We start from the raw sequence: 21,990 nt of genomic DNA, 5'->3' as shown, positions 1-21,990 counted from the left end.
CGGCAACATCAAATTCATCGAATCTTTGAACATAATTGACGTCTGAGTTGTGTGTTTCTCTTCCTCTTCATTCCCCTTTTGATAATGACAACTGGCAGATCTGTTTTTACCCGAACCGACATCGTTTTGGGCTCTAACTTGTCTCGGCCCAATTTTGCTCAGGCCCAGCCCAATTCTGTTAAGTGTTGGTACGGCTGTTCCATAAATTCCATGCAATTTGGATCAACAATCAATTAACCTAAACTATACAAGAATTGTTTAGTTGAAATTGATTTATGATTTTTTTTTTTCTTCCGAAACAAAACTATCGTAACCAAAATAGGGTTCACAAGCCAACCCAACAACGTCTTATTTTCGAATTGGGTTAGGTTATCAGGTTATTTTTTTTAATTATTTAAAAATATCCCATTTATCTGTGATATATGTCGCATTAATAGCTAAAATATTATAATAATTCTAAAAATAGGGCAGGGTGAAGTGAAGTTGGTGTAACAGTTCAAGCCCACTGCTAACCGACATGGTTCACTTTGGCGCATTGTGGTCAGAATGAGGTTTCCATATCTTTATAAGGAATACTTTATTCTCTTCTCTAACCAACGTGGAATCTCATAGTTGAGTTGAGTCAAATGTCGACCGGCAAACGAATTTCAAAAAATTCAACCCAACTTTTATAGCTTGGGTTGGCCGAGTTAAATAAGTTTGATCTTTTTTCTCGTGAGATGAGTCGTATGGACAAGTCTAACGAAGATTGCCGATACGTCCGAAAAAAACATGTGTGGCAACAAAAAGTATTGAACACAAAGAATTGAAATTAAAAGAGAATTAGAAACAGTTTGATGAACTAAAATCATGAACTAAACGCGTGAAAAGAGGAAGGTACAAAGAAAAAAGCATAGGAAAATGGGAGTGTCGGAAAATGAAAGGAAATGTGGAGGAAGGTGGGGTGGGCTGGGCTGGGCCTAGAGCCCAACAAGCGGCCTTAAAACCCGCAAAAAAGAAACGCCCAATTATTGTGTTTCATGAATATTTTTAGGGATTGGTTTTCTTATGGGACACGTGTCCCACTGTTTGTTATTATAATAAATGCGGGGATTTTGATATCATGCGGTGGGGTCCTATGGTACCTCCCGTGTGGTTTCCTGATTCTCAATGGGACCTTCCACCTCAGACCGCCACACATGCAACCCTGCCATGGCCCCACACGTTATCTCTCCTTCCGCACGCGCTTCCACCCATTTGCCACGTGGTCTTTCAAACTAATAATATAATTTTAAGAAATATTATTATTCTTATAATAGTATTTAATCATCAATACTTAGGTTAGTATTGGATATTAATATCATGATGTAAATTGGAATGAAATGATTAATTAGGTACACCCAAACGTGACACTATTATTTTTTAATTTATTAATAGTGTTTCTTTTTTCTTTTTAATTTTATTGTTTAATAAATAAAAACATTTTAATCCACAAGTAATTAGTTCATGAACATGATAAAATTTAACGTTTGCACAATGTGGACATTATTATTAGGTGGTTGTCGACAACGACCCTTCACTATATGACCTAGTTCGTTTTATGCTTCTCCTTGATATAATTCTTTTACATACTTTGTAGGGTATGAATGTTGTTCACGCCCGTCCTCCACGTCCATGTTTGTGAGCATGTGATGATGAGGGACCAGTTTCATACATATAATACGGTGATGTAGGAAGATATCATGAACCAAGCGTAGTATCCAGGGTGTACTCAGGTTGGATTGAGTTGGGAAAATTTTCTGGACAAACCCATAAATTTGAGTGGGTTGGGTTGATGACCTGAACAACTCAGAGTTCACAACCCAACTCAACTCTCCCTTTTTCGAATTAGGTTAAGTGGTCGGGTTGGGTTGTCAGATCTACTTATCCATAATATACCTATAAAAGAATAAAATGTAATATGATTGTATAATATAATCCCTCTTTTAATTTGAACAAACTTGTTCACAATCATTAATGAAAAGATTTAAACTATTTTCTCCAACTTGATGTTGCCAATGAACATTCAATTCAATGACTGTGGATGAATTTAAAGACAACACATAATGTTCTTGTACATGAACGCTTATTATGAACATGATAGATATATAGAATAGTTGAAGGGACCATATAACCATAGAAAAGTTGAGGGTTTGTCAGGAATAGGAGGATGTGTTTGGTGCAATGTCATTCTTGATACATTTTGAGTTGCTAAGGTTGTGATACCCACAAAAGTGATTTTAGAATATGTCGGGGTGTTCATATGACTAAATAACTCAGACTAACCTTGACTATTTATAGATTGGGTTAGATTTTTTCGATTTGGGTTGAGTTGAATTTTTTTCGATTGGGTTCGGATCACCCATCGTTGGATTTTTCCAACCCAACTCGTGTACCCTCCTAATAAAATTATGAACTGGATGTTGGTCACGACACATACTACCTATAGAGAAGTCTTGGTGTTCGTTTTTTTTGGTTTAGGGTTTAGGGTGGGTTAATAAGATGAGCAAACACAAGAGACATTTGTTGGATGATAAAAGTCTCACGGCTAATTTAGAGAATGGTCATGGGTTTATAGTAAAAAAATACTATCTCCATTGTAATGAGACCTTTTAGGAAGTCCAAAGCAAGGCCATAAGAGCTTATGCTAAAGTGGATAATATCATACAATTATGGAGAGTCGTATTCGTCTAACAACGTTAAGATGGTTGATTCAGGTTGTGAACGTCGGTACATATTTAATCATGTTCTGCTTTAAGCTTGGTTTGTAGAGAAGCAGACAGAGGGACAGAAGCAGGAGAACACCGAGTTTGTGAGCTGGCTTTGATTTTGGTTGTTCACAATATAAAATCCTTGCCTTCCTGTTTCCCTATTGTTCTGTAAATCTACACAAAAACCAAACACTTTGACACATCCCATAATGCCTCCACGACACGCACTAGCTGTGCTCCTAACATTCAAGTCCCACCAAGATGGAACTGCTTCTTGGTGTTCTTGTTCTTGTTGTTGTTAAACTAATGCTTATTCCAACAACACATGCTTGCTCATCTTTCCATGTGTGTTTTGTCTCTTGAATCAACGTTTATATCCTTATCCCTTTGCATTTCTTTCCCCCCTTTTTCTTGGCTTCTTCCTTTCTACCTCTTTGGTGGACTAATTCTTGATTTTTTTGATGCTCGGTAAAAGGGTTTAGGGTTTAGGGTTTCGCAACTTCTGTTATTTGAATTTGTTCGAATTTTTGTTTGTGTGGGGTCATTGGTAAACTTTTTGGATACAAATTTTATCATACCTAAGGTTGTGTGACATGTATTTGATTTGTACCCTTTTGGTTAACGTGAATTCTAATAGATCTTTTCGTAAGACTCGTATGATTCAATTAACATTGTATTATAGCTCTATAATTCGGATTAGGTTTATGGATGAACTTGAGTGCTGATATTGACCCTACAAAAGAAACAATAGGTATGACTAAACCATGAATAGCTAACCATCCAGCACTAATAATATGATAAGTTTTTATCCATACACATTTGGTCCTCTTAAAAAGATCTACTAAATTCATCTTGTTCTAGAAGGAAATGATCCGTTATCATTAGAATTCATTGTTAGATCTCTAAAAATTGCTTAATTGGAGGATGAAACACTCTTTCTGTGTAACAGCTCAAATTGGCCGTCAGCCTCACGATTTTAAAACGCGTCTGCTAGGGAGAAGTTTCCACACTCATAAGAAATGTTTCGTTTCCTCTCCAGCCAATGTGGTATCTCACAATCTCCCCTTTGGAAATCTAGCATCGTATGCTAGGGAGAGGTTTCCACGCCCTCATAAGAATGTTTCGTTTCCCTTTCTAATCGATGTAGGATCTCACAATCTACCCCCTTAGGGGTTCGACATCGTCTACTATGGAGAGGTTTCCACACCCTCATGAGGAATATTTCGTTCCCCTCTCCAACTAATATGAGATCTCACAATCCACCCCCTTGGGGTCCAGAATCCTTCTTGACACACCGCCTAATATCTAACTCTGATACCAACAAACGGAGATCTCACCCAAAGTCTATAATGGTTTCCACTATTAGTCTCAACCATGTTAGGACCAAATTAAAAACACATTATATTATTATTCCAAACACAATAATTCCCATCAAAACATAAAATATCTCCACACAAAAAAGAATAATTTGAAAGTTTCCTCAAACAATTATAAACCATTCATTTGAAAGATTCATAAACAAAAACAGATATCATATGGAAATACATAAATTTGAATGAATCAACCTAACTAGCAAACCCTAATTAAATGACAACCCAAATCTTCATAAATATTCCCATCTCTCTCCCTCAAATTTAATGGTGATGCCTGCTCTTCCTTCTTGCTTTGCCACAAAAAAAAGTTCTTTCTTTTATATATATTCTTCGAAGCTTTCAAAGAATTAATGGCGGATTTGGTTAGAGCCAACAATGGTGGAACACCTTACAGAATTGTAAATAACTTTGTTTCATTTATTAATGGCAACGACCTTCTCCAACTCCATTCTAATAAACCACTGTCGTTTCATTCCCTTTGTTTTTTTAACAAATAATAATAATTATTATTACTTCTAAATTTTTTTTAGGGTCGACATGTCGGGCCACAGAAAAAACGAGATTAGATAGACGACTTATACTTGTTCTCTCAACCACTTATGTTTAATTTTGTATTAAATGAATAAATGGGAATAAAGTTACCCTTCTCAATGCATTTTAAACCCTTTTAAGAAAAAAATTAAAAGGTAACTTTAATTTATAATAATGGTAAAAAAAAAAAAGGCTACTTTTCCAATAAAACCCACATCTTAAGCGTTGTAAATAATTAGTGTTGGTAATTTATTGAGGAATCTGAGCCGTCCATTTGTTAGATCCGCTGCATTTCCTTGATCGTGGGCAGGCTCGGTGCTGTCCCACTCTTGTCCCCTCGCTTCACAGACACATTGCCTCAAAGTTGCCGCCATTGCTACCGACAGCTTCCCTTGCCTTTGTCCTTAATTCAAACCCACAAATAAATGAGTTATTAAATTATTAAATTAAAAATTAAAAATCAACCCTTTTTCTTTTAGGCTTTGTGTATAAAAATACAAACACTTCCTCCCTCATTCCACCAACCGTTTCCTTCAAACAAAAGAGAGAGAAAAAGAAGAAAAAAAATTCAAACTTTGACCCAGGATTTGCTCTGCTATGGCGTTTGAAGCTGGCCTCAACCTCGACGCGACGGAGCTCCGCCTTGGACCGCCGGGAGTCGACGGAAATAAGCAAGAACCTCAATCTCTCAGAATCATTAACAATAAACGACCCTTATTGCCGGAATCCAACCAAAGCTCCTCCGCTTCAAATATCTCCGTTTCTGATGACAATCTCGAAACCCCACCTCCTTCCAAGTGAGTTTAGATTCAAACCTTGTAAAAATCGAAACTTTTTGATTGATTATTAATTTTTTTTTTGTGGGTTTTTTGTGGTGTAGAGCTCAGATTGTGGGGTGGCCGCCGGTTCAATCGTTTAGAAGAAACAGCCTTCAAGGGAAGAAAACGGCGGCGGCGGCGACGGCGGCGGGAGAGAGTACTGGCAATTACGTGAAAGTGAGCATGGATGGAGCTCCTTACTTGAGAAAAATTGATCTTAGTTTATATAAAGGGTACCCCGAACTTCTTCAAACTCTCGAAGACATGTTCAAGTTCACTGTCGGTACGTGTTATTAGAAATCACGAATCTCCACAATCATATAATAGTGTCTACTTTAAAGCTCTCCAGACATATTTTTGAGTGAAATTAACGATAAAGTTTTGATTTTTATAGGTGAATACTCGGAGAGAGAAGGGTACAAAGGATCAGAATACGTTCCAACGTACGAGGATAAAGATGGCGATTGGATGCTAGTCGGAGATGTTCCATGGGAGATGTTTATGTCGTCGTGCAAGAGGCTGAGAATCATGAAAGGATCGGAAGCGAAGGGGTTAGGGTGTGTTGCATGAAACACAAATAAAGAAGAAGCTTTATTAATTAGAGGAAGAAGAAGAGAAGGAGAAATGGGCTTGGGTTGTCGAGGAAGAAGAAGAAGAAGAAGAAGAAGAAGAAGATGATGATGAACTTCAAAGATGAAATTTTTATTTGTATTTTTTTGTGGAAAAGAAAGGATTTTTGAGGGAACAAATTTGATGCATTTTGATCATCTTTGTGGAACTTAATCGCGAGTGTCTACTGGATTTTATCCATTATCCATTANTTTTTTTCTTTCTAATTATTGTTATTCATATTAATGTAATTGGATAAAAATACTATTAATTATGTTTATTAATCTTTTTTGGGATTTTTGTTCCTTATATGATGTCAATTTTTGTATATTTTTTTTATTTCATCCTTTATTTATTTATTTATTTATTTATATATATATATATAGTTAATAATATCGAGCATTATTATTCTTTAAAAAATTTGATGATTTAATCTAATTAGTACGCTTTAATTATATATATATACATATATATATAATTAGAATATTTTTAAATATTTTTAAATATTTTAGCTTTGGAATTTGTGTTACTTTTGGAAATACAAATTCCATTAAATTAGCATTTATGAGCTTGAAGGCTTTTGAAAATAACTTTTTTCACTTTTTAACTCTTTAACTTTTTATTATNTTTTTTAATATTTTAGCTTTGGAATTTGTGTTACTTTTGGAAATACAAATTCCATTAAATTAGCATTTATGAGCTTGAAGGCTTTTGAAAATAACTTTTTCACTTTTTAACTCTTTTAACTTTTTATTGTTATTATTTTGCTGTGAAACTTTTTGTGTTTTATATATGGTTAATTTTTTATTTTCTTAATTAAAGATTTTATAGTGTAATTTTTTTTTTATATATATTATTTATGAGATTGATTCGGAATTATTAATTAGAAAGGAAAAGAATAAAAGAGTCTTCACATGGGTTGCTTCCAAATAATTTGCACCACTAAAAAAAAATTAATTTTTAATTTTTAAAATTTAATATATATTGTTTTTATAAAAAATAACGCTTCTATTGGGGAATGTTTGACTTTCGAGCATCTATAAAAACCCTAATTTAAATATAAAAAAAATAAAAATAAAAAAAATGGTGTTACTCGATTATGTCTTGACAAATATTCATTGTCATACATTTAGTAATGACCAAATCTCTCGATTAAAAGTAGAGTTGTTACACATGTCTGTGCACTCGATGTGTTTAACTCGTGTCCTACAAAATAAAATAATATATTTTTTAAAATATATGCATAGCTTTAACGAAACTCACGAAGGTTCTTTATGTAATTAGATATAATCCATATTCTGCTTAACAAATGACTATAACCAATTATCTTTTGATCATTCAATAATAGATTCGGAAGAACTTTTATAATCAGTTCTCTGGGAAACTTGTGATATCATAGTTTTAAAAAATCATTGGGTTGTTTTAGTTCGTTGTTAAGAGATGAAAAATGACGGGCTCGAATTCAAATCGTACATAAGATCAATCGTGGGAACGAAATTAATGATCAAAATTTTGGATATTAAAAATTAGGGTTTAGTGAAAAGAGGAGGAAGTAGTGAGTTGTGTGTGGTTGAAAGGAAAGTGTGATGTCCCACATTGATTGGGGAGGAGAACAAATCACCAAGAGTGTGGAAACTCTCCCTTAGCAGACGCGTTTTAAAGCCTTGAGGGGAAGCACGAAAGGGAAAGCCCAAAAAGGACAATATCTGCTAGTGGTGGATTTGGGTCGATACTAATGGTATCAGAGCCAGACACCGGACGATGTGCCAGCCTTCTCGCTGTTCCCCAAAGGGGGGTAGACACGAGGCAGTGTGCCAGTAAGGACACTGGACCCCAAAGGGGGGTGGATTTAGGGGCACGATCCCACATCGATTGGAGGAAGGAAATAGTGCCAGCGAGGACGCTGGGCCCCGAAGGGGGGTGGATTGTGATGTCCCACATTGGTTGGGGAGGAGAACAAATCACCATTTATAAGGGTGCGGAAACCTTCACCTAGCATATGCGTTTTAAAGCCTTGAGGGAAAGTCTGAAAGGGAAAGCCCAAAGAAGACAATATCTGCTAGCGGTGGATCTGGGTCGATACAGAAAGTCCGAAAGGGAAAGCCCAAAGAAGACAATATCTAGAAAGTCTGAAAGGGAAAGCCCAAAGAAGACAATACCTGCTAGCGGTGGATCTGGATACAGAAAGTCCGAAAGGGAAAGCCCAAAGAAGACAATATCTGCTAGGGGTGGATTTGGGTCAATACAGAAAAGCATAAATGTTTGGTTTGAAGTGAAAGGTGCGAAGAAAAGAGGCAAAACAGAGACACATATGATATAATGATTGTTATGTAAAAGCACCAAACACCATTATGTTATGTTTGCCTTAAAACAATCTTCTTTTTCTTTTCTTTTTTGTCTGCTCTTCTTTTTTTCTCTCTTATTTTTTTATTACAAAAATAAATAAATAAATAAAGGGCGATTATATAATATTAATACTAATAAAAGTACTCTAAATATTACCAAAAAGAGATAAAGCAACAAATTTTGTTGGGTTTTAATAAATGCTTTTTCACATTTTGATTAAAAACATTATGTTTTCAACAAATTTTTAGGTATTTTGTTGGTTTAACCGACTTTCTCTTTTGAGATTTTTAGGTGTCTCATAGTGTTGAGAGGTTTCCACGCCCGTATAAAGAATGTTTCGTTCTCCTCTCCAACGATGTGGGATCTCACAATTTATCCCCTTCGGGACCCAAGCACTCGTTTCTCTCCCTAATCAATGTAGGATTTCACAATTCACATCCCAAAATCGATGTGGGATTTCACGATTCACACTCTTTTGAGAACCAGCATCCTTGCTGGCACACCGCACGGTGTTAACCTCCTTTTGGGGCTTAGCTTCCTTGTTGGCCCACCGCTCAGTGCCCACTCCCCCTTCAAGGTTTAGCGTCGTCGCAGGCACACCGCTCGGTGTCTGGCTCTGATACCAATTATAACAATTCATGTCCACTACTAATAGATATGGTTCTCTTTGGACTTTCCCTCAAGGTTTTTAAAACACGTCTGTTGGGAGAGGTTTCCACACCCTTGTAAAGAATGTTTTGTTCTCCTCTCCAATCGATATGCGATCTCACAATTCACCATCTTCAAAGCCCAATATCCTCGTTGGCACTCGTTCTTCTCTCCTGACGTGAGATTTCACATTTGTCAACTATATATATATATAGATAGATATATATTTTGATAATTTAATGCCAAAATAAAAAAAAAAAAAAAAAAAAAAAAAAAAAAAAAAAAGTTAAGAATTTGAAGTGTTCAATTTCTGACAATTTCCCACTTTTCAAAATGGCATTTTTAATGTTATTAATAAAACGAATTGAAATTACCAAACAAATCCCACAATTTAATGTCAAAGTTTGAGGCACTCGAAAGCAAAACAAAACAAAACCCACTAATTCAAAATGTGTATTATTAATTATAATTAAATTTCGAGTAAATCTTATGGAGCAACGAGCATATTTTTTGAACTTTGTAAAAAAATTAAAAAAATTAAAAAAAAAAATTGTCAATATAATATTCTGGTGATGAATTTGGAGACCAGAAGACAACCCTAAATTGCACTCTCTACTTTTTGTTTAATGGAATTATTCATAAATTAATTTTATCTTCTTTTTCTTTTTTTTTTTTTTTACTGAAATTGCAGAATGCACTGAATCGAATCCTAAGTTAATTAAAAATAAATAAATAAATAAATAGAATGAGATTTACGAGGTTATATACTTGTGTAGGAATCTTAGAAAATCTGTTGGGTTTAATGTAATAATTCTGTTGCGTGTCTGTGGATTAAGTTNCATGGAATTATTCATAAATTAATTTTATCTATATATTTTTTTTTTACTGAAATTGCAGAATGCACTGAATCGAATCCTAAGTTAATTAAAAATAAATAAATAAATAAAATGAGATTTACGAGGTTATACACTTATGTAGGAATCTTAGAAAATCTGTTGGGTTTAATGTAATAATTCTGTTGCGTGTCTGTGGATTAAGTTAATTAATCCGACATCATTAATAAATTAAGGTTTCTAATTCAAAGTTATGTCCTTTGAAATGATAAAATAATCAATGTCAATATATATATCCATCCCCCTAAACCAATATAATCAAACAACACAAAATCTGGCTTTTTGTAAAGGAAATTACAGTACAAGGCCATATGTTACANGTCAATATATATATCCATCCCCCTAAATCAATATAATCAAACAACACAAAATCCGGCTTTTTGTAAAGGAAATTACAGTACAAGGCCATATGTTACAATGCTCATAGTCATCAAAATGTTAATGCCTCCTCGTTCCTACACGAACTCAACAACAAATACTATTGTTCGTACGCGTGTCGGTTTTCGACTGTCAGGCTCTCTTTCACCCTACCGATAACGACTGAATATCGCTCCATCCTTTTGATTGTAAGTTCTATTAACAATGCTTCCAATAGTTATAACCCAGAGACGTTTAACAGAACAGATCCAAGGAGCAGATGGCTTGAGTCATTCCAAAAATATCAAATACTTTGCTTGCTTAAATGGGATGAGGATCATTCATCACATCCTCCTCCCTGTGCTCCTGAGAANGTGGCTTGAGTCATTCCAAAAATATCAAATACTTCGCTTCCTTAAATGGAATGAGGATCATTCATCACATCCTCCTCCCTGTGCTCCTGAGAATTATCAACGTTTTTTTCATCAGATGTGGAATGACCAGAATTATGATCGGTTACGACCACCGTCGAATGTCGTTGGGCAGCTTCCGTTTCAGTAACAGACTCATCGTCTGTGGATGTTGACCCAATATATATCATACCAAACTTCTGCCCATGAGTCAGTCCTGGACAGAACCCCTGCGTGACACAACAATAAGATTCTATTTGGTAAAAGATCAACCTAATTCAATGGCTTTAGTTCCTCTTGGTATTTCTTTTACCTATTCAACTAATTCTCTTGCATTTTTAAATGTATAACCAACAAATAACTCTAAGGAGTATAAGTATTCATTCACATAAGAAATCCGACACGAGATGCGAATGTGTTTTCTTTGTAATATTCTAAACCAATCTACTTAAGTGAGAAAAAGGCTCTGGTGTGAATATATTAAGAGAGCAGAATGAACCAAGCTTAAAGCAACTGAAACAATTACCCTGATCAACCCAGTTGTTGATGTCAACTCATCAAAATCAGAGCTTGGTGGGGTTTCTGTTGAAGTCGTTCCCTCAGAGAATGAATGTTTAGCTTCTTCAACACTGGTTGCATTATTTATCGCATCAGATTCTGATTCCACTCTACTTTTACAGAAAGCCCCAAGATATGAACAATGTTCCCTAACTAGGGATATTTGAGGGGTTGCAGGCAACAAGTGGCCCTCTGTGCTAAAAACATACCTATAAAAGGAATTCATGCATAGTTGCTTTTAAAAATATAGCATATCAAGGTAAACAATGGGTGTTGTTCCATTGACACATAAAACTTAAAACAGAACCTAGAACTTACTTGTATGGACCATTTTCCACAAGGTTGTCAGGGCCCGCAGCCAAGTCAAAAAGAAGCCACAAGTATTTAACCTAACCCAACGAACATTCAACATAAAGTAATAGAAGTAAAGTAATAGTTTCTTTTTTCTTTTTTCTATGTTGGATTGGGGGAAGATTCCTCACCGTTTCGGCAAGGAAGAAGCTTTCCATGTGATCTTCTTGCTTGTGAAACTCAACATCTGATATATGACAATATCCACATGGGCATCGGGCTCCATATTGCAAACTGGCGACCATGTCCCGTCCGGCATCAAGATATCTATAAAGAAAGATTTCAGGTACGTAACAATTTCTAGGAAGATGGAAAGGTTGTACACCCGAGTAAAGAAAAATATTGTCAGCATTGAACAGATTACTGGATTCCGAACCAAATCCTAGTGATTTTACTGTACGCCATCTCCAAGGAGTATTCAAGGAACAGTATGAATAAAGTTCACTCCCCCCACTCAATCGAGGAAAAAAGTTGGTGCCATAGAAAGGTAAACAAACATCAACAATCTTGACGTATCCTAGATGTTTAAGATTTCAAGCACTCGTAATATGCATTTTTCATCTTTCAAAAACAAATAACTCAGCACTCTCCTACCGAATAACTTGATGTTTTCAAAAGCAAAGAAATTAGATTAGTCAATTTTCTATACGCCCACTAGAAATGAAAGTAGAGATTAAAGAAAGCTAGTAGGCCCACAACTTTATGAGCATTATGTAAATACTACGCTCCTTCTTCTACTAAAGTTTAGCAGGACCACTTTACACTAGCTCAGCTCACCTGGGATTCCTCGTGGCTTTGTAGAGCCAATAAGTGCTCTCTATTAACTCTGGACGAAGTGGATAACTTTTCTGCCCTTGCTGCAAGAATACATAATGAATTGGATAAAAGGTCATACATAGAACAAAAAATTAAATCTCAATTATAACGGATACATAGGTATTTAGACGACAACTCTACAGAAACAGGACTAGGAAAAATGTTAGTTATAAAGGTTATCTTAGGTTTATCATAGGGTTCTGAAAGGCTTACTAATGACCATATATATACACGAACCCATGCACACAAACAGGTGGTAGATGCAAGCTTAAGAAACTGATATGAGAAGCAAAGTCACGGTCATTTGATATGGATATGACATTGACTAGGATATACTGACGGGTTAACAAAATTAAGACATGTCCATCCTCCCTACATTTGTGAATGCAATCCAGACATGATATTTGTGGGAGCAAAAGTAGTTCAGTAGATGACTTTCATTTGAAAATGCTTCCAGTTAAAGAACAAATATAAATAAAAATAACTGTCTACATTTCTTATCAAACTATTTAAACAAAGAAATTATAGGATTAGCAGCAAGAAGATCTTAAGACATCAGTTGACTCATGTCCATTATTGAAAACTAAAATACCTGGACACTGAGTGTAGCAAGATTGAAACCCTCAGGTGTAAATCCATATCTCTTCCAGACACTAAAGAATGCAGTATGTGTTCGAATTGCAGGGTCGATGTCCCCTGCCAAAACCTTTCAAGACAACAGAAGAATTTATCTAACTCTTGTTCTTTGAAGTAGAATTTAACTACAGAAAACATGATAAGCAGTTGTTATTGTAACTATAGAAAGCCGAAAACCTGAAGCCCTGGCCAGAATGCCTGCAAACTGTTGAATAATGGCCAGACGAGTGCAGCGGAATCCATATTTACCTCAACATACCTACATGTATGGATTACAACATTGATCATTTTAAAAATAAAAAGGAAAGGCAAGGAGGGAACATATTTTCTTCACCATTAGACTTAGAACGCATAAGCTTACCAAGGGTCATTAAATAGATAATGCATAGCAGCCCCATATGCTTCTTGAAATATGAATAGGTACTCTTCGTCTCCAAACAAAAGGTAAGCCTAAAATCATGTATTACAAAAAAAATGACTAGTGAAAAGATTATGGGGTAATAGATTGGGATTAGCAACGCATGTATTGACAATTTGACGGTTTGTACTGCCATTGTTGTAAAGAAATTTATTTGAGCTTGCATAAGGAGTTTATTGTTGAATACTAGCAGAATCAAGCATTTGGCACAATACCATAGGATGATTTCAAATACAATTATAACATAATTGCATGGAAGAAAAGACATCAAGTACAATTTTCTAAAGTTTAAAGCCTCGAGTGTTGTCCATTTAATATGAACCAGTTCCAGTGCTAAAGGAAAAATAATAGATTGATAAAATAAGAGCAAAAGAAACTTCTCATGAAAGTAGAGGGCAATTCAAACTGCATAAACAAAGTATTGATGCATATTAATAATTGGATTGGAAGTGTAGAAATTGACTAAAAAGCACAAACATTTTAGTTTGGTTCCTGTGTCCGATCATCCAACCCTTGTTGGACACTTATTGGACAACCGTTAGCATAATGTACATGCGTTAAATCTTGAGTGATAAGAGCTTGAAGTCAAAACCATCTCGAGTGATCTCAAATCCCCTCTTCTATGATTCTCGGATCACATAGATAAAATTTCTATTTCAACATGAGCATGGCCAAAAGAAAGTTTTCCTTGAGATAATAACATTACATACCAGTAACAACTATGGTACATTTATTTCCACGTTAGGTAGTTACCAACCTTCAGTAAATACTCATAGAAGGAATCAATGCTCGTACCAATACCTGCATCCTGCGAGACAAGATATGAAGAGTGGATTTTTTTTTTTAGGATAACATGCTTTTCATTAGATCTGAAGGCAGTAAACAAGAGGGAGGATCAGACATCTTCCCCATAAATACCGAAGGGACTTGAATAAAAGAAATATGAATATTACTAGATAGTTCAGACAAAGAGCTTCTAGAAGTTAAGAACAACACTAAACCCTCAATTTCCTCCTTACTCATAGACCTATCTTCCAAACTACAATGGTTTTTTCTAAATACAACGCCTATAATCTGACTTCTATGTGGCATTGCGTCTCATATTGCCATTTCAAAAAACTGTTGAAGTTTCATATAAAAGTAACAGTATTCTACATCCTCCATCTCTCACAGCCCTTTCATTTAAGAATGGCATCAAGAAACGCCCAATATATTTGTATCCTTGGTAACATATCTACCTGAGTATTTTTCTTAACCAGACTAAAACCATATAGCTAATGTCTTCATTCCAAACAAAATGTGATATATAGTAATAATTGTAAACAAACAAAGCTTCGCTAAATGAATTTCATAAGAAATGCTGAAGAAAATGTATCGTCAAAAGGGGAAGAAAAAAGATTTTTTTTTTTTTTCTTGATAAGAAACTGAGCTTTTTTCTTATACAATGGTACCTAAAGAACTAAAAAAGGGCTCCAATAAAAAAGAATAAGACCTAATTGATAATTTCAAAAGACTTCAGTCACCAAGGTCCAAATCGAGGTATTAAACCTAATGACTTCAGTCAACTCCTCCATAGAATGCTCAGCCCCCTCTAAAAACTCCCGTACAACAGGAAAGAAGTTGCCCCAGAAATTTTCCTTCTCCCTAAAAGGGGGAGAAAGCATAACCTTCTCAATCACAGCCCTAGAATTCTTATTCCAAGCTGAAGACACACCAAAAGCCCCCAAGAAATGAGACCAAACCAAAAGCAAAACTGGCAGCTCCAAAGGGTATGATCGAAGTCTTTTGACACTACTATACCCTTTGACACCAAAAGTCTTTTGACACTGCAACCCCCCAAAAGAAGGAAGAATGCCTCTGCACACAGCCTATAGTATTAACTCTCTCATGTAAGACCTTTCTGGAAAAGAACTTAACCTTCTCAGTAATCTTAATCTTCCAAAATGAGGAAAAAGAATGGAGCCAGCAGGGTCTGAGGGAACACTCAAGCTGGAAAAGAGAGCTAGACAAAAAGTCTTGGGAAGGACAAGGAGTCCACAAATGAAGATCCCTCCTACCCCAAATGATATGAGAATTTCTTAAAAGAAAAGTCAAGACACCTCTACTGCCTCCCTACTAGTAAGAGAACAAAGAAACTCCAAATTGAAGGACAGAGATTCCCAAGAGGACGAGAGAATAAAGGCCACTGAATGCAACATCGAATCAGAAAGATGGTACAAATGGAGGAAAAATATGCAAAGAGAACCTCCACCACCCAAAATTCCTCCCAAAAGTAACTATCCGAGCCATTCCCAATGGGGCATTTCATGAACTGGAAGAGAGGAACAACTGAAGAGATAGCCTCATAGGGATTTCTAAAAGATATCAAAATCCTACTACCAGAGACCCACTCTAAAGGGTAAGCACCAAGCGTGCTCACAATGATCCATTGCCACAAAGCCCGAGATTCCTGAAAGAAATACCACAACCAGTTTGCCAAACAAGCATCATTTGGAAGTCTCAGGTTGTCAATACTCGAATCACTTGCCTTCAAGGGCTGTGAAACCACCTCCCAACCTATAGGGTGCAACCCACCACTCCTCAATCCCCTCCCACAAGAAGTCCCTGGTAACTTTTTCTAGGTTTTTATCATTGACACCGGTATTTTAAAAAGAGGGAGAGTATAAAAAAGAATAGGTTCCTCCGACTAAAGAGAATAGAAATCTACCCCCCATCAAAATATAAACGTACGCTTCCTATTCTTGGCAACAAAGAAAAAGTTTTTCTTGTATTGTATTTATAAAAATTCAAAAAGGGGGCATAGATCCCGACTCAAATAGCTTAAAAAACTACTCTAAGAAATATTAATTACAGGTTCTGAATAATTGCAAAAATGTTTATCCAAAATGGAAAAGGAATGTGCCGGAATTTCCTCCCAATCTTGAGATTTCTCTTAAAAGATTATCATTTTCATTCCAACCATAATTCTTCATTGAAAGGATATGATGGAATTCAACCAAGCGTTCTTTTCCCAATCTAAGTCCATCAAAGCATCTGCTTCAAATTACACTACGTTTACCATGAAAGGTCTAAGCAGTGATGACCAATTAAAAGTATGATTAGATTGAAGAATCAGTAAGATCAGGAAATAAATTTTCAATTATCATAAACTTTCCGCCAATCTAATTGTTTCTGACACTCATGCCAGGGAAAGAGCAATGAGAACTGAAAAAAATCTTGTTGTTTGCAAATTGCAACTATGGGTATCAAAAAAATGAATATGTAATGCATCCATTGTTCATTTTCATTGACATGAATGTTACCTTCTGTGTCCATTCACCTGTAAAAACATTAATATGTGCACCAACTAAATTAAGCTTTGAACGGCGTGCCCACAGTCCACGTACTGCGTTCTTTGTTACTTGTTCAAAAACTGCATTCCAATGGCAAATGAAAATGTGTGAAATCTTATGGACCAAGTTCACTAAATTTTTGGAGTTCAGATGATAGTCAACCAACTTTCTAAAATTGCCATATATGATACATGTCAACAGATAGCAACCGAGTATTGAGCAACAAGACCGAGAGGCTAAGAAATAATGGAATTAAGTTTCATCATTAAAAAAAATTGCAGAGTTGAAGGATACTTATGCATTTTACTATATAGTGAGAAGTACGACAAATAATTCAAATTATTACAACTTGTTCAGTGGAGTCAGTTTTACTAAAGTTCTCCAGACTGATTTCTCTTGAAATAAGAACGAAAAAATATGAGTCAACGTAAATATAAAAATTTGTAGCCATCCTTCATTGGAGCAATTCATGAACACAATGTTAGGCATCCAATTGCAAAAGTGTCCTCTAGGAGGAGAAAAAGGGACACTATAAGTCTGACAATTGGTAAGATTTTGGGCCTAGGTATGTGTAGGAATAAGAACTTGAGCAGAGAATTATTTGCATTTTTAAGGAACTAGAGTTTGAGAGAATAACTGGCCCTCTCGAATTGGTTGGGTGGCTTGCATGGTGTTCTTACATCTATTTTGATATTACTACCATAAATAATATTCTAGACACTTAGGTGAATCTGACAGTACTATAGGAGATTAATGAGAATACTATAGGAGATTAACAATCTTTTATTTTAATTCCAAAAACACTCAAGAGAGATACCAACTCATGATAGGTAACTTCTACCCAAAAAGTATAGTAAGATGCAGAAGTGTAAATAGAAAAAAATATGCAGCCACAAATTGGGTTATCTTGGAAACAATCAAGGGTCAAGACAAAAGAACGCACTTCAAGTTAAGGTCACAACACTCACTTGGATCATCCGTCAAACGGCTAAGAACACCAAATTCCAAAGTTAAGGTCCCACCACCGGCTGTTGACGTTATCTGAGAGAAAGAATACAAAACCTGTATTAGAACTTCAATAAGATGAAAGATGGAATTCACAACTAAGCTACTAAATAGTTACTAGTTATCTTCATTACTTCATGGTTATCATATGCATAACCAGAAACAGTCCTTGGAAATTATACGAGGTTACTGCATGTCGCAATTGATAATCTAGTTCTTACAGTCCTCGTGTGTACTATTGTAAGGGCAGAAGAAACTATCTTCAAGCTGCGTGAATTCTTTATCAAAACCTAGATGGATAGCATGCTCTTCTAGTTGATCATTAGACATCATGTGTATAAGGCTGAGAAGTTTTACCTTGCTTTCATGTTCATCAACTCCATACAATAGGTTAACTGATCCAAATGGAATTCCTGCAAAATATGATGCAATAGACTGTCATTAATAGCCAACACTGGCATACCCCAAAAAGTGCTTTTCAGCTAAGTTTCACGAAAGTAGTGGCTTGGAAAATCTGCTTTGTTTCTTGAATAATGAAACCCAAAAAACATCAGATTTAGAGTAAAATGCCCTACAACCCCATTCCATATTCTACCATAACAAACTTAAGCCTGTAGGTAATTAATGTATCAGAAAATAAAAGTGAAAAGCATGCGCTAAGGTAGAACTAGAAGTGCCAAAAATGATGATTCAGTCAAGATTAGATGAGCATAAGTGATTTTCCTATGCCTAGATAATTTGAAATCATTTTTTTTAGTACAAGGAAAAGGGGAGGAATTTTTATCAAATTTCAGTATGGAAAATTTGCAAAAGAGACTCTCTTCATGTGAGCATAACACTATACTACAACAGAATAGTTCAGCAGCCAACCTGTAGGAGTGTCAAATGCAGGCAGTAATCTTCGAGCCAGATCCTCTGCTAAGTCAAGCAGTTGATTCTCATAGGATGCAACTTTCATACCCTATAGGGAGGGAAGGAGTCAATCAGATACTCATTTAAAAATCAAATAACCACCCAAAAAACGTAGGTTGTACTACACACATGGCAACAATGGATAAACTAGCTACAACAAATATTGCACTGCATTAGGCATACAAAATTTGAAAATATACTATCATCACCATGGCGGAGAAAAGTTGACTAACAAAACTTTTGTGAAGAATTTGATCTGTAATGTTCTAATTCTGTTGCTATACAAACAGTTAACCTAACAACAGGACCTCACAGGCTCACTGCATATCAAACAAGCAGAATTGACCTCACCAAGAGTGGCATGTAAATATTTAGCTATTGACTGTCCCGCATAAAAAATAATTCTCATATCTAATGGCTATTAGAAGCAATTTCAAAAACATATTTTGTTTTTTAGAACAAAAATTTAGTGAAAAAAGTTTGTTTAACTGTTTATTAAAAGTTGTTTACAACAAGTTTCCTTTAATCTGTTCTCATGGGTGACTAGTTTTTCAATACAAAAATATATCTTCTTCCTATGAAAATCATGTGCTTGTGAGTAATGATTTTTTCAAGTACACAATAACCGTAACATTTACAGACCACAACACCATTCTTCTTACGAAGTCTTATTTTCAGGAGAAAAAAATTTCAAAGAACAGTTCAGAGGCTTGCCCTCGGTCTGTGATTTACCTTAGTCAACGNTTTACAGACCACAACACCATTCTTCTTACAAAGTCTTATTTTCAGGAGAAAAATTTTTCAAAGAACCGTTCAGAGGCTTGCCCTCGGTCTGTGATTTACCTTAGTCAACGTGTTTGTCACTTCTCAATCCGATGTCTCAACTTTGTTGAGACTTCAGAAATGACTTTTGAATAATACTTTCACAATCATAGGTACACTATTCATGAAAATAAGATTTTGATTGACTATGCATATAGAACCTCAATTTTGTCGATTTCATCATGATTTTAATTGAAAGACAACACAGACAAAATAAAAAAGTCAATACCGTAGTGTGGTCACTTGCAATAAGATGAGCTGAAAGTAAACCTCCAAGAACTCGAATTGTCGTCTCAAAGATAGATACTGTTTTATTCTGTAATTACAACAGAAAGGTTCTAGTTGAAGAAATATATAACTATAGAATTACAACGGTACAAAACTGAAATGATCTTCTAATTTAGTAATACAAAATGTTACAAACACANGAGTAATACATAAAATGTTACAAACACATAATATAATACCCCATCACTTAGAAANTAGTAATACAAAATGTTACAAACACATAATATAATACCCCATCACTTAGAAACTATTAAGTAGCCAATGCTATTGTATTCATCAATCAGGAAATCATAAAATGATCGTAAAATTTGTTAGTAAATACACAAGTGACAACTCGTAGTGGCTGGTTATCCTCCAACTGTCTTTCAAGAAACAAACAAAGCCTATACCATAAGGGATCCCTCTTTTACAAGAACTTTTGTTGAGGTTCCTTTTAGTCACCAACCACTTGCATCTCTCTCAACTGTTTTAAGTTGGAACACCAGAATTTTGATACTAAGATGGTATAGTCTCTATCGGAAATTACATCCAAAAAGAAACTAATTCAAATACCTAAAGTAGAGGTCATGGACTAAGACTCGAAGACCAAAAGATCTCGGTTCTATAAAACCACATGCTGACGAAGTTCCTCAACATGTAAATTCATCACATAACTGAAGGTGAAAGAAAGAGAAATTTTTAATTTTTAATATCTAATATCTAATAAGATAAAAATTTATATATATTCAGATAATGGTCCGTGTCAAAAATAATTAGACGGAGTTGAAGCCTAAATAGCTAATCACGAAAGCAACCCCCACAAAAATGTACATTACTCACTATATCGAACCGAAGATTTTTACCAATCCATTCAACAGATGCAGCAAATTGTTCCCGATCACCAAGCAGGGCCAGTGTATCCAATGAATCAATCTATGACAACAAAAATGAGGGAAACAGCATCATCATTGTTCCAATATGATATCACTAAATCAGTTAACCTATTATTTAGATGTATGACATTTAACAGAAGGAATTAGCTTACCAAAGTCAAAGCATAACCACCAAGTGAATCTTCTCCTTCACACGACAGAGGTCTTAATTCGTCGAGAGGAAAAGCATGCTTCATGTATCCATTGAAAGCATGATAAAACATTTCACGTACCTACATGGCGAGTATATCTTGCTTATAACAATCTGAAATAAATTAAAAGTAGCGAAATAGAGGCAGATCATAAACAAACGAAACTGGAACAGAATATTTCAAGAAATCAAATAATTACATGATATCACTAATTCCAGATCCCGCATCCCTATCCTTCTTGTAAGAAGTTCGATCCTCCAATGCTAATTTAACAAGAATGCGTAAAAATATAAACTCAATCAAGATGACCCGTATAACAAAATACTGTTTAAAGAAAATGGCGGCAGTTCAAACGTATATTGGAGATTTATTATAAGAACAAATTCTTTCAGATATCCTAAGATTACTGATCCCGAAAAGTGAATTAAATTAGAAAAAAAAGTTCAGCATTTCAATAACCAAGCAATGTAGCCCACCTGACGAGCTTACCAAATGAGAGATTGAGAATAGGTATGGCTTAAACGGTGCCGAAATTGAGGAAAGATTAATTGGTTGAGAGTCCTTAATGAATTCTGGTACGCAATTGATAGAGGAAAAAAGGGGGAAGTAATACGAACCTCATCTCTGAGCTGTTTGGCTTCGTCGGGAGTGACGCCATCAGCTAGAGATTTTTGAATGAAAATGGGAGATGAAACTGAGAGTAAGAGAAAGATAAAGAAGATAGGGAGCCGAGTTGAAGGAGCTTCCATTACAGTCTCTCGCCGTGGTTTTTCCTTCCGGTGCTGAGACGCCCTGAAAATCACTGTGGTTCTTCTTCTTCTTCTTCTTCTTCTTCTTCTTGTTTCTTCTGTTTTATTTATTTATTTATTTATTTATTTTCTTAATTTAAATGCCTTTTCTGTGCTCCAAAATCTCAAATCTCGAGAGGATATTTGATACACCAACCCGTCTTAATAAATATTTAACAGTTTCATTGCATAATTATTTAGTTTTTTTTTATTTTAAAAATTCATGTTTTCTCATTATATCGTTAATTTTCTTCACGAATTTTATATTTCTTTACTACAAATATTTG

General features: G+C 35.2%; 2 protein-coding genes across 3 annotated transcripts; one reads left to right on the top strand and one right to left on the bottom strand.

Annotated features, from left to right (window-relative positions):
- The first annotated feature begins 5,149 nt into the window (after nucleotides 1–5,149).
- On the top strand, nucleotides 5,150–6,271 carry LOC111799884 (auxin-responsive protein IAA4-like). The gene is made up of 3 exons (XM_023683377.1): nucleotides 5,150–5,430; nucleotides 5,514–5,734; nucleotides 5,846–6,271. Exons 1-3 carry the CDS (start codon nucleotides 5,231–5,233, stop codon nucleotides 6,019–6,021), a joined length of 597 nt encoding a protein of 198 aa, XP_023539145.1. The 5' UTR covers nucleotides 5,150–5,230; the 3' UTR covers nucleotides 6,022–6,271.
- Nucleotides 6,272–10,339: 4,068 nt separating this feature from the next.
- On the bottom strand, nucleotides 10,340–21,757 carry LOC111801113 (alpha-mannosidase I MNS4). Of its 2 annotated transcripts, XM_023685098.1 has the most exons (19): nucleotides 21,533–21,619; nucleotides 21,115–21,178; nucleotides 20,877–20,996; nucleotides 20,672–20,764; nucleotides 19,794–19,880; nucleotides 18,701–18,791; nucleotides 18,188–18,243; nucleotides 17,794–17,866; nucleotides 16,796–16,905; nucleotides 14,251–14,301; nucleotides 13,437–13,525; nucleotides 13,253–13,334; nucleotides 13,032–13,145; nucleotides 12,401–12,480; nucleotides 11,755–11,890; nucleotides 11,591–11,661; nucleotides 11,241–11,481; nucleotides 10,679–10,944; nucleotides 10,340–10,584 (listed from the first exon to the last, which is right to left on the bottom strand). In XM_023685098.1, the coding sequence occupies exons 3-18, from the start codon at nucleotides 20,985–20,987 to the stop codon at nucleotides 10,720–10,722; spliced, it is 1,710 nt and encodes a 569-aa protein (XP_023540866.1). In that variant the 5' UTR covers nucleotides 20,988–20,996; nucleotides 21,115–21,178; nucleotides 21,533–21,619; the 3' UTR covers nucleotides 10,340–10,584; nucleotides 10,679–10,719. The 2 variants fall into 2 exon arrangements, with proteins under 2 accessions (XP_023540866.1, XP_023540865.1); XM_023685097.1 differs by lacking the exon at nucleotides 21,115–21,178 and having other exon boundaries at nucleotides 21,533–21,757.
- Between the last annotated feature and the right edge of the window lie 233 nt (nucleotides 21,758–21,990).

The sequence above is a fragment of the Cucurbita pepo genome, chromosome LG08 (assembly GCF_002806865.2).
Source record: "Cucurbita pepo subsp. pepo cultivar mu-cu-16 chromosome LG08, ASM280686v2, whole genome shotgun sequence".
In the NCBI taxonomy this organism is placed as follows: domain Eukaryota; kingdom Viridiplantae; phylum Streptophyta; class Magnoliopsida; order Cucurbitales; family Cucurbitaceae; genus Cucurbita; species Cucurbita pepo.
The sequence above is the reverse complement of the archived record's forward strand: the minus strand, read 5'-3'. Positions and strand labels throughout refer to the sequence as shown.

Coding starts and splice junctions, on each gene's coding strand:
- LOC111799884 (XM_023683377.1), top strand. CDS start 5,231: ATGGCGTTTGAAGCTGGCCTCAACCTCGACGCGACGGAGCTCCGCCTT. Junction 5,431..5,513: donor GAAACCCCACCTCCTTCCAA/GTGAGTTTAGAT, acceptor TTTGTGGTGTAG/AGCTCAGATTGTGGGGTGGC. Junction 5,735..5,845: donor CATGTTCAAGTTCACTGTCG/GTACGTGTTATT, acceptor TGATTTTTATAG/GTGAATACTCGGAGAGAGAA.
- LOC111801113 (XM_023685097.1), bottom strand. CDS start 21,664: ATGGAAGCTCCTTCAACTCGGCTCCCTATCTTCTTTATCTTTCTCTTA. Junction 20,765..20,876: donor GTGGTTATGCTTTGACTTTG/GTAAGCTAATTC, acceptor TTGTTGTCATAG/ATTGATTCATTGGATACACT. Junction 19,881..20,671: donor AAAATCTTCGGTTCGATATA/GTGAGTAATGTA, acceptor TTGTAATTACAG/AATAAAACAGTATCTATCTT.